The 15,519-nt window shown below is 36.1% G+C and overlaps 1 protein-coding gene across 2 annotated transcripts in view; it reads right to left on the bottom strand.

Moving 5' to 3' along the window:
- ARHGAP24 (Rho GTPase activating protein 24) overlaps positions 1–15,519 on the bottom strand; it is a 468,734-nt gene that overhangs the window by 20,587 nt on the left and 432,628 nt on the right. For both annotated transcript variants that reach the window (XM_058547442.1, XM_058547443.1), the window contains 3 exons: positions 10,364–10,496; positions 7,870–7,943; positions 5,377–5,498 (listed from right to left, as the gene is read on the bottom strand). In XM_058547442.1, the coding sequence (XP_058403425.1) occupies positions 5,377–5,498; positions 7,870–7,943; positions 10,364–10,496 (329 nt within the window). The remainder of the gene's footprint in view (positions 1–5,376; positions 5,499–7,869; positions 7,944–10,363; positions 10,497–15,519) is intronic.

Genomic DNA, 15,519 nt, shown 5'->3' with positions numbered 1-15,519 from the left:
TAAAAAAAAAAAAAAAAGTGGATCCGGAGAATAAGGAAAGATTGAGGGAGACAAGAACCTAACTAGCATGTATTTGGGAGGTTTTGAGCTGCTAGAGGAAAGGAGGGAAAAAGAACCGAGGGCATTTTAAATGTATTGAGTGAGAGAGAGAATAATAGAGCACTTTAAAATAACTTTCTGTACATTAAGATTGCAATCAGATTTGGTGTTTTCTCTAGAGACCACAATAAAACATCTAACTTGTTTTCAATTATTTTTGGATACAAGAATTCTGTTTCTTTAAATACTGACTCATGCTGAGACTGGGCCAAGAAGTAGCTGAGTGGCATATGGTTTATATGATCTATGAGGTCTCCTGAAAGTTAGGTTGCTGTGAACCAGTTCCCCCAGGGGCTTGATCAACACTGGGTTAAATGAAATGACTGAACTCCCACGGAATTGAGACCTTTCATGACCCCAACAAATGAAGACAACAGATGAGATTATTTTGCTGCTCCATTCTTTCCCTACTCTTTGCAAAAACCTATTGTCTACTTGTGCACCTATCCCTTGCACACATTATCACGTATTTAGAGAAAATGACTTTTCTCATTGGTATCAGGTTTCTTATCAACAAAAAGAGGCAGTGGACTCCTATTGAAATGGTGTTCTTCAGTGGCCTAGGAAACTCAAGAGCTCAGGATTCTGCTTCTTCCCAGAGAAACTGTGCTTTCTTCTGTTGACAATATTGGCAGGAGGTGAGAGGGAAAACTATGTTATATGGAAGGATTTCTTCTAAACCACCAGCAACAAAAATTAAAACAAACAGATGAAAAACGCTGACTTCTAGGAAGATCGTGGCAGCATAGTATTAAATCTCCCAAAATCCCCAGATATAAACAGAGCAACCAGCCTGCAAAACTCAAAACTCATGGACAACATTTACAACAAAACTAGGTGACAAGGTATTCTCTAAGACCTCAAAATACAAGTTGTTGGAGACAAATCCCAATTGCCACAAGAACGGTATGGTGTTAATGTCTGTGAGGGAAGAAGTAGGAGGAAGCAATGGGGGCTCCGATGGGCCTGAGAATAGAAAATCCCCAAAGTATAGGTATTCACTGGAAAAGGCAAAGGACTAATTTAAGAACAGCAGGTGAGATTGGGAGAGGTTGTGTCTAATCCAGTAGAGGTGATCTGTAGTGAAATCTGAAGGAACTAGAGTCATCTGGCCCCTCTAAACTCTCAACACTGACCAGCCAGGCCTTCCTTCCGGACAGGGCTCCACACGGAGGGGAAACTGTTGGGAGTGGAATCAAAATCGAGCAGGACTAGGACAACAGAGATGAAAGAAGGGGAAGGTCCAATTAAAACCAAGGATGGGAAGAAAGCCAGCACATCTTAGAAAGCAAGCTGTCATATTTTTTAGTATTATGTGAAAAAACAGAAGATTGGGCTCTGAAGTCAGAAAAGCTAACCTGAATGTCTACTGGCTCTTTTACACAGGCATGGCTTATGACAACATGTCATTTGGAAAATTCAATGAGCTATGCAGATCTTCCAAATGTCGACACATTTAATTCTATAGGACCAAAGACACATTTGTTAATATCAACACAATCTTACCAGAAAAGTGGTTAAATATTAGGAAGCTGTCAAGCTCAAGGTGTTAGATACAAATTTTCCACTTGAAAAGTTCAGATTTTATCAATGGAAACAAATTCTGCCAGTCGTTTTACTTGAAGTGAAAGGTTAACAGTTCATTTGAACACCCAAGTCTGAAAAACCATAGTTTGTCCATTGTTCTTTCAAGTAAAAATGGAGTTCTGTGAAAAAGCATTTAGTACAGCTCTCAATCCAAATAATAACACAAATGTTTTTTCTTGAGCCAATCACTGTATTACTTTAAAAACAGTACACAGAAGAAGTGTTTTATATATAGATCTCATCTCTCACCAGAATATTAAAAAGATGAGTTCCCAAGGGTAGGGAGTTAATACAATTAATATTTTTTACTGTTCAACAAGGACATTCTTAAGTAAAACTGGCATCTTTTTGCCTATTACCAGTGCCCAGCAGTGAAGAATATAATGATGCTAGTGGAGTTCGGCACCACTGCCTTGATTCATACCTAGATGCCAGTCAATTTACTCATCATTGCTTTTGCATCATCAGTGCAAGTGTCAACATAGCAAAAGGCCAAAAACATCTTAGTATTATTATGAAAATATATTTGAACTCGTGGACCTCCAGAATACATCTTAGGGCTCCCTAGGTATCCATGGACTACATTTTGAGAACCACCAGGCTAGAGAGACAACAATATGAGGACTTGTGGTGAGCATTAAATGCATAGTTGTTTAGAGAAGTAAGACTAAATGAGAACTAAGAGACAGAGTATAGTATATAATGGTTACATACTCTGACAATGTAGATAGAGTACAAATATTAAAAAATGAAAGGAGAATTAGAAGAGCATATGTAAAAAGTTTTTAAATGTTTGCAGTAATCACACTGGTTTAATCATACTGGTGTTGGCGGTACTGCTATTGTTATCTTGAGACTATTATGAGTTTGATGAAGGACTGAGCAAATGATTAATTATGAGACATTCTAATTCTGTCATTTTCAATGTCTTTGAGAACCTGTATTCCCATTTGGAAGAAAAAAGATAAAACTATAATAGAGAAAAGAATAAATAAAAACTCTATAGTCGTGATTTTGAATTGGAAGTATAGTGTGAACTTGTGAGGCAGCTTTTCTTTAAAATATAAACGTGTATGTGTGTATATTGTGCATGTAATATGTATGTCTGTGTGTATGCATTTATATCTACTAGCTCTGCCCACTGAAAGGCTTAGAAACCAGTAACAAGGAGCCAGTAACAATGAGCATCACTGGTGGCTAGATTTTGGTCTTGAAATATCATTTCCCACTAAAAGAACTTTTTGGAATTTGTACTTTTTTTAGAAATTGGCTGATTCCATGTTTGAGGAAGGAAACATATAATATGAGGCGAGAAAAATCTTGTCATACTATAAAAAGAAAGAAAGTTGCCCAAAATTATTAAGGTCATGTCAAAAGGACTCAGAAGGCAACCTGAAGAGGCTTCCATTGGCCAAAGTTGGGAAATAATAATTACAATGCACTGACTCACCAAATAGATTTAAATACATGAGTTTATAATGATATTTAAAAAATAATGTTAATAATAATATTCATAATAGGAAGGAGAAGGAGAAGAAGAACAACAACAATACTAACAACAACTCATTTTTAGATGTTAAGAATCTATTTCATTATTTTAAAAATTTGTAAATAAAGGGGAAGACTCAAGCAACATTTATCCTACCTTTTATTTATAAAAGTTACCACTGGGTTACTAAGCAGTAGATGAGGAAAAGAAATCTTTTTAAAAAATAACAAGTGTTCCAATTATTAAGTTCAAAATTAGAATGCTACAACATGGATGAACCTTGAAGACACTGTGCTAAGTGAAATTAGCCAGTCACAAAAAAGACAAATACTGTATGATTCCACTTACATGAAGTACCTAAAGTAGTAAAATTCATAGAAACAGAAAGAACGAGGTTGTCAGGAGGTGGGGGTGGGAGGGGAGAGGGAGCTGTTATTTAACGAGTGCAGAGTTTTAGTTTTGCAAGATGGAAAGAGTTCTGGAGATGGATGGTGGTGAGGACTGCACAACAATATTAATGTACTTAATACCACTGAACTGCACACCTACAAATGGTTAAGATGGTAAACTTTATGTTATGTGTATTTTACCATAATAAACAAAATGGAAAAAAATTATAGAATCAGAATATCACCATTTCAACTTCCAGTGAATTAATCATTTTAAGAATTGCACTAAGATCACTAAGATTAAAGATAATCAGATGTTATACAACACAATCTACAGCCCTGCCAAGGATATCAAATATGCATTTGATCTAAGTCTTAATTTGTAGAAAATAGAGGGCAGAGGAATATGTTAAACTGTACCATGAATGTACAATCAACAATATCCAGACTACAGGAAACTCTACAGGTGAAATAACCTAATTTTTCAATAGATAAACTGCAGGGGATCCTGTATATTAAAAGGGACTTAAAAAGACATCAAATAAAGAAAGAGTAAAGATTAAATACAACATCTAGAGAAGTCCACTTGGTTGATAAAACTACAAAGAAATGCAAGGAAGTGATTGATATAAATGTCTGGGTAGTAAGATGAAGGGTGTTATAAGTGAGGAGAAGTAGTTAGATGGGAGGGGTCTTTGGGATGCCTAGAAAAGATATATTTCTTGACCTAGGTGGTGATTTCTAGAGTGTTTGCCTTATAAAAATTCATTAAGATGTGTGTGTTTGTGTGTATGTGTTGTTGGTGGTGGTTTTCTGTATCGTATGTATTTTATTTTATAATAAGAAAAGATTTTAGAAAACAATAGACTAAAGTATCTTTAAGCTTCTTGTAGCTTCAAATTTTACATTTCCTAATGTCTGTTAAACTCTTCAACTAGAAATTCAGTTCTCTGGACCAACTATCTTACTGCCAAAAATCTGATGTTCAATTTATATATTTGACAAAGGAAATTAAACTGAGTTGATCTAGGCAAACACTTAAAAGCTTTTTTTTCTCTCTCTCTTATCATAAGATATAGAGGAATGAAAATCATAGAATTTTGAAGAAAGGAACACTGTCAGGGGGATATTTTGTTCTAAACTAAATAGACTCAGAGTGAAACTAAAAATATTCTTTCTCCTTCCATCTTTCCTACTAAATTCTTAAATGTTCAACTAGGCCAATTTGCAGAAAACAATGGTGCTACTAACAACCATAGGTAAGAAAAGTGCTGGAGCAGTGAGGCCTGCTGTAAATAAACAGAAGTAGCAGTTCATTGTGGAAAAGAATTTGAGGTATTTTGTAATTTAGAAAACAAGAATTCCTTCATGTTTCAACCCATAGGTAAACATGCAGTATTATCTTATAGAAGATCATGTTTGTCTACCTTTTCAAATCAATCAAATAAAACCAAATTAATAAAAATATAACAACTTAAAATAGTAACTTTTTGAATTTTCTGAAAATTTCATTAGACTCAAAAAGTGAACTACACTTTTCCAGTTCTTGCATGATACTTTACAGATGATTTATGGAAGTTCCATATATTCTTATAAGGTTACTGAGAAATCATTTAGTAGATTATTACTTTTAGCAAACTCAAAAAAATGCCTGACTCTCAAAGAAAAGATTTTGCGTTTGAGTTACTTGAGTCAGTGAGCGGAGTTATCGTGATTCACTCTCTTCCCTGGTTTGCTCCGAGAAGAGGTCAGGCTGACCAAGAGACAGCTGACTGTTCTTTTGACGATGATGTAACATAATCATTTACTTACCCTCCATGATGGTCAAAGGATCTTCCACTTTGGGGCGCAGGATATTAGGGCCAAAGACAGTGGCCAAGTTCTGCACACTCATTTTGTTAACTCCCGAATAGGACTGCACTTCATCCAAGAACCTGTGCGATATAAGAACGCAAACAAAACACAATGTGAACAAATTTGTCAGTGGAAGAAAATGGGTTATTGTGAAATTTATGACCTAGAGCATGTCCAAAGATGATTATGAAGACAAAATTATTTAGAATTTCAAACATCTCTCAGTCAAATATGGAGAAAATATATTGCAAATTATTAAATAAAATTTTAATAAATTACTATTTATATTAATTATATAATTATATATTAATTATAAAACATAAATGATTAATCAAAGATAAAATTTGAGAGGTCATATCAAATACCAACTCTGGCCTGGTTTGGCTTGGTTTCCTCTGTCAGTCACAGGATTAAGTGTACTTAGATAATGCTAATAGGGACTTGAGATTCAAGAATATGGATTCCCTTCCAAACCCTAAATAAAATATTAGATATATACACGTATTCAATTTGAGAACTATAAATAAGATCATCTGGTACAATCCCTTACTTTGGAGAGGAGGAATCAATCCTCTTTGTGGAGTAATTTGTGAGCTTCAAATTTTTAGTCTATTAAAAAGTGAGATCAAATATGGTTTAAATTAAAATCTCAGTTCTATTGATATGAAAAATTGGAAGCACAAATTGTTTCAATTTATTAGATACTAAAAAATAAGAGGCATGAAATAGGCTTTTCTCTAAACCATTTTAGTAGGAGGGATTGTTTCTGTAACTTCAGCCTTTTTTCATTCCTACTCCCTCTTCATTTCTACAAGAGCTTCTATCATTTCATGGCTTACTAATTGTACTGATGAGTCAAAGTGATGAAGAATAAAATATAACTTATTTTATGTGTTATTTAAAATAATATATTTTATTATGTGTCAGTCATTGTACTAACTTAGTAAATTCTCAAAGCATCTCTGTGAGGTAAACACTATTATCTCCATTTCACAGATGAGACACTTGAGGCACCAGAGAGGTTAAGAATCTTCCGCAAGGACACAGAATAACAAGTGGCAGAGCTGAAATTTGAACCCAGGTGTCTGACCCTAGAGTCTGGGCTCTAACTACTACACCATGATGTTAAAAAAAGGTGTCTAGTCCCCCATATTCACTACTGTTAGACTAAACTACAGTAAAACTGAGGGACAAAAAGTCAAACTGCCATTTCTTATTTGACGTAGTTGAACTTAAAAATCTGCTGAAACATTTCAAGAGACATCAAGTTTTTCTATTGCAGAGATCAAGATTTGCAATATGGTTCTCAAAGAAGCCTTTTTCCCTTTTACTTAAAGAGAATGTAACCTTTTTGTCATCCATTACAATAGCTTGAATTAGTTCACAATCTTGGGATGGAAGCCTTACACGTTAATAAGTCTATGCTCTCAGTGAAACTATTTCTTGCTTTTTCAAATTCTGAAATCTAAGGTCTTGTTTGCTTCCTAAACACAGCCATCACCAGAAAAAGTGACAGTAGGAGGTTCTGGAATTCCCACTCAGTTACAGCTGACAATGAACTTCCACAGTGTCTCACAATAGTCTTCAACTCCATAGTTCCTCCTCTGCCGAACATTTATCTAATCATGGCACAAAAAGCATATATAAATGATGCACTGTACTGAGTGAAAAATCTGAATTTTCTGTTAAAATGGATTGGGAAGCTATCATTTAAGCAGCAGTATCAATCATTCATCTGTTTATTTAAATGTAATATATTTTAATTTTACATATTTGGGTTCTTAAACTGGGGCACAAACACGGCACATCCCGTCCGAGGCCTTAAGTTAAACATGGTCACTGAGAGAGAGCTTTACCAGGCACAATTACTGTTCTTACAGAATTGAATTACAAATTTCTTTTCAATGAGTCTTGAAGTGGGAGAGGAATGGAAAGAAAATATTTATCGAACACTTATTATATATATTAATCATTAAAAATATAACTATAAATTTAACTTTTAAAACAACTGTGTGAAATGTGTGTTTTTACTACCACTTGACTTATTAGGACTCTTAGACTGAGGGAGAATAAGAGAACTGTATAAAGATACACAAGTAGTCAGTGGTAGAATCTGGACTCCCATGCAGATCTTTCTCACACCAACATACATGCTTCTTCTCTCAAACAATGGCACATGGCATATGTACAAACAATTTTGATGGAAAATTAAAGCAATATATCTTTAATATGTAGCGGCAAGAGAGACTTCAGAAATAACAAATTACAAAATCACGCAATTTTAGTACTCAAAGAAGCCTTTGAGATCACCTTGTCAAACCTCTTCATTTTACAGAGGCCAACGCCGGAGCTCAGGGCAGTTAAGTGATTTTATTCCTTGTCAAACATAAGTTAGTGGCAGGCTAAATATAGTCTTATTTTGTTTAGTTGTGCCTCTAAGACAATTCGTACCTGCAAATATACTTGAGGAGGTTGTAATTGACCACTGGCAAACTCTTCACCTGCTGTGCTAATTCCTTAACCCCCTGCGTATAAAGAAGAGAAGAAATGTTATCTTTCTAAGTGTTGGTCTTGGAATTCAAAAAAAATAGGAAATGAGCATATAATTTTTTTTAAATTATATGTTTTAAAATTATATATATATGTTTTAAAACTATAGTTTCACATATTGTCAGTGAAGGATCCTGTCCTGAAAATTTGCCACCATCGCAGAGAGCATCTTACAAATATTTTCAAGGATGCGAAAGCATTTCAAATATCTCCATAAGTACTATGTGGAGAAACAGATTTAAGTGAAGCCCTTTTAACATTTTTAACATTTGTTCACAACTGACTGAAAAGGGAAGATAGCATCATTTATAATAAGGTTATTTGGAGGCAAAAATAGCCTTGATGTAGTGAGAGTCCTTCTCATTTTTAGCACGCCCAAAATATAGACAAACACACGTCTACTGACAAATAAGTCTCTCGAGACTGGTCATGTTCAAGATACATCGTTTGGGTGGAATGGAGGGTTGGCAAGCATGATCTTCCCGGCAATTTCACAAAGGAATTAATTGCTTTGGTTCTTCTCATTGTAGAACTTCCTCTAAAATATAAATTGTCCCAGAAAAGCTAATGGATAATGTAATTTGATCTGTTCTTCTTCCTGTAAATAGTAAATATTTTAAGCTTTCTGGGACATATGGTTTCTGTCTCAACTACTCAACTTTTCTGCTGTAGTGCAAAAACAGCCACAGACAATATTATATAACAGAATAAAACTTCATTTACAAAAAACAGGCAGCAATTTTGACAAGAGTGCCAAGAAAATTCAAAAGAGAATAGTCTTTTCAACAAATGGTACTGAGACAACCAGATATTCACATGCCTGTTGGACCTTTTCCTCACACCATAAACAAAAACTAACTCAAAATGGATTATAGACCTAAATGTAAGAGCTAAAGTTATAAAAGTCTTCGAAGAAATACATAAGAGTAAATCTTTGTGACCTTGGGTTAAACAAAGCCTTTTTAGATATGACACTAAAAGCACAAGTGAAAAAGAAAAAGAGATAAATTGGACTTGATCAAAATTAAAAACTTTCATGCTTCAAAGGACACCATCAAGAAAATGAAGAGTCAATCCATAGAATGGAAGAAAATATTTGCAAAGCATATATCTGATAAGGGACTTGTATCTAAACTATACAAAGAACTCTTATAACTCAATAATAACAAGACAAATAACCCAATTAAAAATGGAAAAATGATCTGAATGGATGTTTCTCCAAAGAAAATACACCAATAGCCAAGAAGTACATGAAAAGATGTTTAACTTGATTAGCCATCAGGGAAATGCAACTCAAACCTCAATGATACATCACTTTACACACATTAGGATGGTTACGATAAAAAAGAGGAATAACAAATGTTGAACAAAAAATGTGGAGAAATTAGAACCTGCACACATAGGCATTTTAAATGGATGAGCCTCTTTAGAAAACATAGCGTTACATATGGCCCGGCAATTCTACCTCCTAGAATTGCCTAGGATATATTTCTCTTGGGTGTATATCCAGGATATACACCCAAGAGAAATGAAAACATGTGTTCATGCAAAACTTTGTACGTGGATGTTCATAGCATTATTAACAATAGCCAAAAAGTGGAAACAACGCACATGTCCTGCAACTGTTGAATGGATAAATAATGAAATATTTGGAAATAAAAGGAATAAAATACTGATATGTGGTACAATGTGGATGAACTTTGAAAACAGTGAAAGAAGCCAGTCACAAAAGACAACATATTGAATGATTCCATTTACATGAAATGTCCAGAATAGGCAAATCTATAGAGACAGAGTAGATAAGTGATTGCCAAGAGCTGGGGAAGGAGAGGCATGGGGAATAGGTATGGGGTTTGCTATCAGGGGATGAAAATGGGCTAAACATTCTAAAATTAGATTTTGGTGATGACTGCACAACTCTGAGAATATAATAAAAAGGACTGAATTGTGCACTTTGAATGGGTGATTTCGTAGTATCTGAATCGCATCTCAATAAAGCTGTTTTTAAAAAAACAGGCAGTAGGGAGGATTCCCTAGGAGTTACTGTTTGAAGTGATTTAAGGGGCACAGAGGGAAAAAGGAATGTGAAATAAGGCATCACTTTTTTCATAGAATGTTTGGCCTCATGTAGCACCACAATTAACCTTTTAGAGCAGCAAAGTGACAAGGAGTGCTGACTTTACTTATTCAGCCGCATTTTTCTTTTTGATGAGAGAGGGAATTAAAAATGGGACCCAAGTTGCGTGTGTAAAGCCTAAATGTGTGTGATGTCAATACACAGAATAGTGGAAAAGAATCCAAGGATGGGGCAAAGGGAAGTGTACAAATTAAAGACGAAGAACACTGACAAAACCCTCCAAGAAAAGCTTTTTTAGAAATAAATGCATCAACTTACTGCTTCCTCTTCCTTGCTGAGCAGTTTGGCACATGACAAAAAATCCTCATACTTCGCATAAGGAATGACCGGTTCTGGGAGTTCCCGGAGATACAGTTTAAGAAGTGATGCCACTGTGTGTACATCCGTGTTGCTGCGAAGATAGAAGTGGGACAACATTCTTTGGAGCAAACCTTATAGCATTTAATTTGTTTTTTCATCAAATATACATCTAAGAGTCAAAATTCTATATGAGTTGGCAACTGCATCAGTCAATCCAGCTTTCAAAAAGCCCACACTTACGTAATGCCTATAAGATGATACCACAGGCAGGAAGGGAAGGAACACAGAAAGACACTTGGAATCCTCAGAGTGGTTTGAAAATATTGGAAAGTGCAAGCATTTTTCTTTTGTGTGTATTTAATGTTTAGCAAAAATGTTAACTTCCAAAAACGAGAATATACCAAACTTTAAACAAAATATAATACAATTTACAAAAAATACCAAATCTACATATGTGTGTAGTATGTATTCAATGCCAAAATTAATTACTTCTGAATCCTAACTTCATTTCTTAAAATGTCTCACTCATTCTTGAGAAGACATTGGTGATGGGTTATAGATTCCTGAAGCTTAGCATGACAGGCTATAACTTTTTAAGCAGAGCTCATTTTGAAGATGACTGCATCTCAATGTGACTGCTTGTTTAACATTGTAAGATAGTTGGGAATCCTTAGAGTTTTCCAGAAAGAGAAAGTGCAACAAAAATAAACAATGAAAGCTTAACAGGTCCCTTGTGTAACGTGCAAAATTTATTTTTATTGTCTGCTGAATACGAGAGTGGCAGGATACTTTAACAAAATATTAATTTACATTTTGTTCCCTGTATTTCCCTATTCCCTGTGAATCCATAAAGATGACTGACAGTAAAGACAGGAAGAGGTGGGATGTCTTTTATTTATCTACTTTTGGTTTTGTTCGGTTTTTTGTTTGGGAGGAGGGGACAGGAGCGTGGGAAGGAGAGATTGGTGGGCAGGGAGTAAAAAGGTCGATGGATTCCCACGAAGCGGGAAGACTGGTAGCAGACAAGGCCAGGGCTTCTGTAAGTAGTGAGAACATACACCCCTTCCCGACTGTGCTGCAGGAAGTGACGGGTCCCCAGAGGGGTGTACCTTGACAAGCTGGAACACAGGCACTGGGATTTCCTGCCTCAGTGAATATTCCCACGGGTAACATGGAAGCAGAATTGACTTCACAAAACTACATAGGCTGGGACAACGGACATCTCAGTTCTCAATTTTGGACTCCTAGATGGATTTCATCAGCTATTTCCCACACACCTACTCTGTATCCAGCGTTACAGAAAACAGCGGTACAGTGGCCAGGACACTAAGGGGTTAAAAAAAAAAAAACGGATTACTCTAGCCTGCTCATAATTTATAATCTTGTGGGTGTGGCAGACACTAATACAAGTACACAATCACAAAGTGTGGTGAGTGGTAATAAGGAAAAGTATTGGTCGCTAGCTGATAACAAGAGAGGACTAATCTAAAGATTGGAAGGCTTCTCTGAGGAAATGATGCTTGGGCCAAGATCTGAAGGGTATGTAAGAATTAACTAAGTGAGAACAGAAGAGCAGAAGGGCAGAAGGTGTTCCTGCTCAATGCAAAGCAGGGGAACAGAGTCCAAAGAGGGAGGGAGTGTCCTGTCCTTGAGGAGCCGACAAAAGGCTAAGGGAGACCAGAGCTCCGGGTGGGACTGGATGAGGTCTGAGCGGCAGGCAGCATCCTCATGCACCATGGGACTTCACCTACCTCAGAATGAGGGCAGGGGCTGAGGTTTTCCATTGTAAAGTCGGAGTCAGTCAGAGCAGACATGTTGTCAACCATTTTGCAGATGTTAAAATGACAGAGCTGATCTGACAGGGCTCGTCTTAATTAATTTTATTCTTTTCATAATTAAAAATAAATTTTCTTTCTTAAAATTCTGAACTGAGAGACAATATAGAAGTCATCCTAAAGGCTAGTAAAGAAAAGAAAAATCATGTCTCTGGGACATCTTGAGAACTGTGACCAAGGTCATTAATTCCTAAAAATATTTTCCAAAATTTTTCTTAAAAAAAAGATAGACCTAAACTAGTCTCAATGGTAAGACAAGGAAGACACTCGTTTTTTTGTTTTCCGGCAAACCACTCTCTATTTCATGCATATCAAAGCCCTGCTGTGTTTCCGCGCTATGTAGTAAAGCGCCTGCCCCTGTCGGCGCAATCATCAGTAGAAACAAAATCACAACCTGGGGCAGAAGATGCAGTTCAATCAAATATTACAATAAAGTATTTCCATCTTTTGATTCCACTCAAACCCAACCCATTCTAAACCAATTCAGTCCATGACTAGTTTGGGTTTGGGTTGCTTTCAAAGTCAGTGACAAGTTTGTTAAAGTTATAGGTAGGTACAGAGAAGAATATAAAAATAAAATACAAAATAAGTATAATTTCAATATATGGAGCATATTATGTATAATTTATTTGTATGACCATAAAGAGTATATAAAAGTATTTATGAAATAAATGCAATAAATAAATGAGTCAATAATGATAAATAAGAACAATATATTTAACAAGAAATCTGTTTTAGTATTTCAATGATGAGCTATTCATTACATTGACTCTCCCAAGCACACTGTTTTTAGGGTAGTTTGCTTACTTTCTGTTATTACGTCTTTTGCTTCTAACGAAGCTGAGCTATGGTACTGAGGACGTTTGAACACTAGATGGCGCGATTGCAAAGTTAGACTGTGCAAAAATTGTGAAAGATGAAAGAAGGCTGCAGGATCATTCTTCATCCTCCAGCGATTCTTTTAGCACCAAAGCCGCCGTAATGTTCCGAGAATAGAAATATTTGAGCTATGAATCAAGGTAAGAGATGTGGACTGGGATGACTATTTTATTCCTTCCCTAAAGTGAGATGTTACAGTAGCTTTCTAGCATTTAAGTATATACCCACACACTGAGTTATACACCCACACACTGTTATACGGAAACGATGAAGAAAAAAATGACCAAATATATTTTCTTTTTTTAATTAACCAAGGTTATTAAATTTTTGCTTAAAGGCTAAAACTTAAAAATTTATGACTCTTTTTTTGGCTTTATTAAACAGGTTATTTTGTAGAAATAGAGACTTCTACATTTTCCCAGCATTCTCATTTTTGGCTTTGTCCTTTCCCACTGAATGGAAGAAAACAATCACTTCTGGACAGACTCCAACGTGTCTGCCAGTTCTGATTCACCTCGAGAGGCTCACAGTCCATCTGCCCAAGCACTAGAATGCAGCCCACTACAATAGGAAGTCTGGAGTTCCTCTCAAAAATCTCTCTATATATCTACTCCACAGAACAGCAACCTTCTGCATCTAACTCTCCAGCCTGATATCTCTTACTGAAAACCCACGACTTTGCCTAATTAATATTTGCTTAATATATACAGCCAATTTAAGTAAATACCAATATTGTTCTCTAATAGCCCAATGTACCTAGAGGAACATGCCATCTTCCCCTCGGAGAAATATTTCTGTCTTCATCAAAGTGAAGTGACTGCGTTGGCAAAAGTTGATGTACAATGGAGAATTAAAATCCCTAACTTGGTTAATAATAATAATAACAGCAGCAGCAGACATACCTATACACATCTTGCTCTGCATGAGGCCCTCACAGAAGTCCACCGAGTGGGTCCTGCTATTAACCCTATTTGGGGCACTTGAACAGGAAACTCCACATACACAAAATTCTTTTTGGTTAATCACTGAGATATGAGGGGTTTTAAAGTCACGGTCTTTTGATAGAAATTCAAAACTATTTGCTAGGGCCGGCCCCGTGGCTTAGCGGTTAAGTGTGTGAGCTCCGCTGCTGGCGGCCCGGGTTCAGATCCCGGGCGCACAATGATGCACCGCTTCTCCGGCCATGCTGAGGCCGCGTCCCACATACAGCAACTAGAAGGATGTGTAGCTATGACATACAACGATCTACTGGGGCTTTGGGGGGAAAAAATAAATAAAATTACAAAACTATTTGCTAAAGTTAAAATCATTATACAGACCTCGGGTCTCTTTCACTCACCTGGAGGTAGAATCTATTTTCAGAAATTCAGATAAATAATCATGCTCATTCTATCCAGTGATAGCAAGGAGGCAGAGACGGGCCAAGGATCCTGAGTAAAAGAGCTATCGGGCCAGAAGATGCTTTGTAGCATATGTCATTTAATTCATCAACATATGGGTTTCGTTTTCACCTTATAGTGTACTTGGACTTTACTTCTGGACCCTGTAGTGCTTTTTATCAAACTTAAAGGGAGGATTCCATGAGACTTTCTATGATTGACCTAATTTTATATTCTCACAAGTCTTCTTTTGGTCATTCTGGGATCATTCTATCAATCATTCAATCACCAAATAGTTCCTGAACACTTAAAGGTGTGCACTGCTCACGCCACATGCTAGGTGAGACAGAAATGAACTACAGAGATCTTTTTTGTCCCCCTTGGGCTTATATCTCCAACTGATCACCATCAACACATTTTCATACTGTGCCTCATTTGTTTGACTTCTTAACACTTTCTATATTTTCTAGCTGCTAACTCCCTGCCTGGTGTGTGATCTTAAGAATGTTTTTATACTTTCTGGAAATTACCTGCCCTATTTATAATCCATGTACAATATAGGCCTCTTACTAATCTGAACAGGGATAAAGGAGTCTGAGAGCAATTCTTCCTTGGTCATCCTCTAATCCCACCCCTCCTTCCCTGATAAACAGACTCACTCACACAGATAAGTCCAAATGCCACAGTAATTGCAAGTATAATACAGCAAAATCTTAAAAACCTTAAAACTTTTAAGTCTCAAAATGAGAAATGGTACTTTTTCACTCTGGATACTATGCACAGAACACAATATAATCCACTGATTTATCTGAATAGAATGAATTTCCAAGGCACCTATACAGGAAGTTATTAAAGATATTGCAAACTTATTTGCAACACACACAATGAGATGACCTAAAATTCCCTTGGAATTAAGAAAAAAATAATATCATGTCTATCACACTCCAAGGAGAACACATATGGGGCTGAAAACATTCAGCAGCACCACTAAGATGAAGACTGCTGCCAGACTGTCTTACAC

This window comes from Diceros bicornis, chromosome 8 (assembly GCF_020826845.1).
Source record: "Diceros bicornis minor isolate mBicDic1 chromosome 8, mDicBic1.mat.cur, whole genome shotgun sequence".
NCBI lineage: Eukaryota > Metazoa > Chordata > Mammalia > Perissodactyla > Rhinocerotidae > Diceros > Diceros bicornis.
The sequence above is the reverse complement of the archived record's forward strand: the minus strand, read 5'-3'. Positions and strand labels throughout refer to the sequence as shown.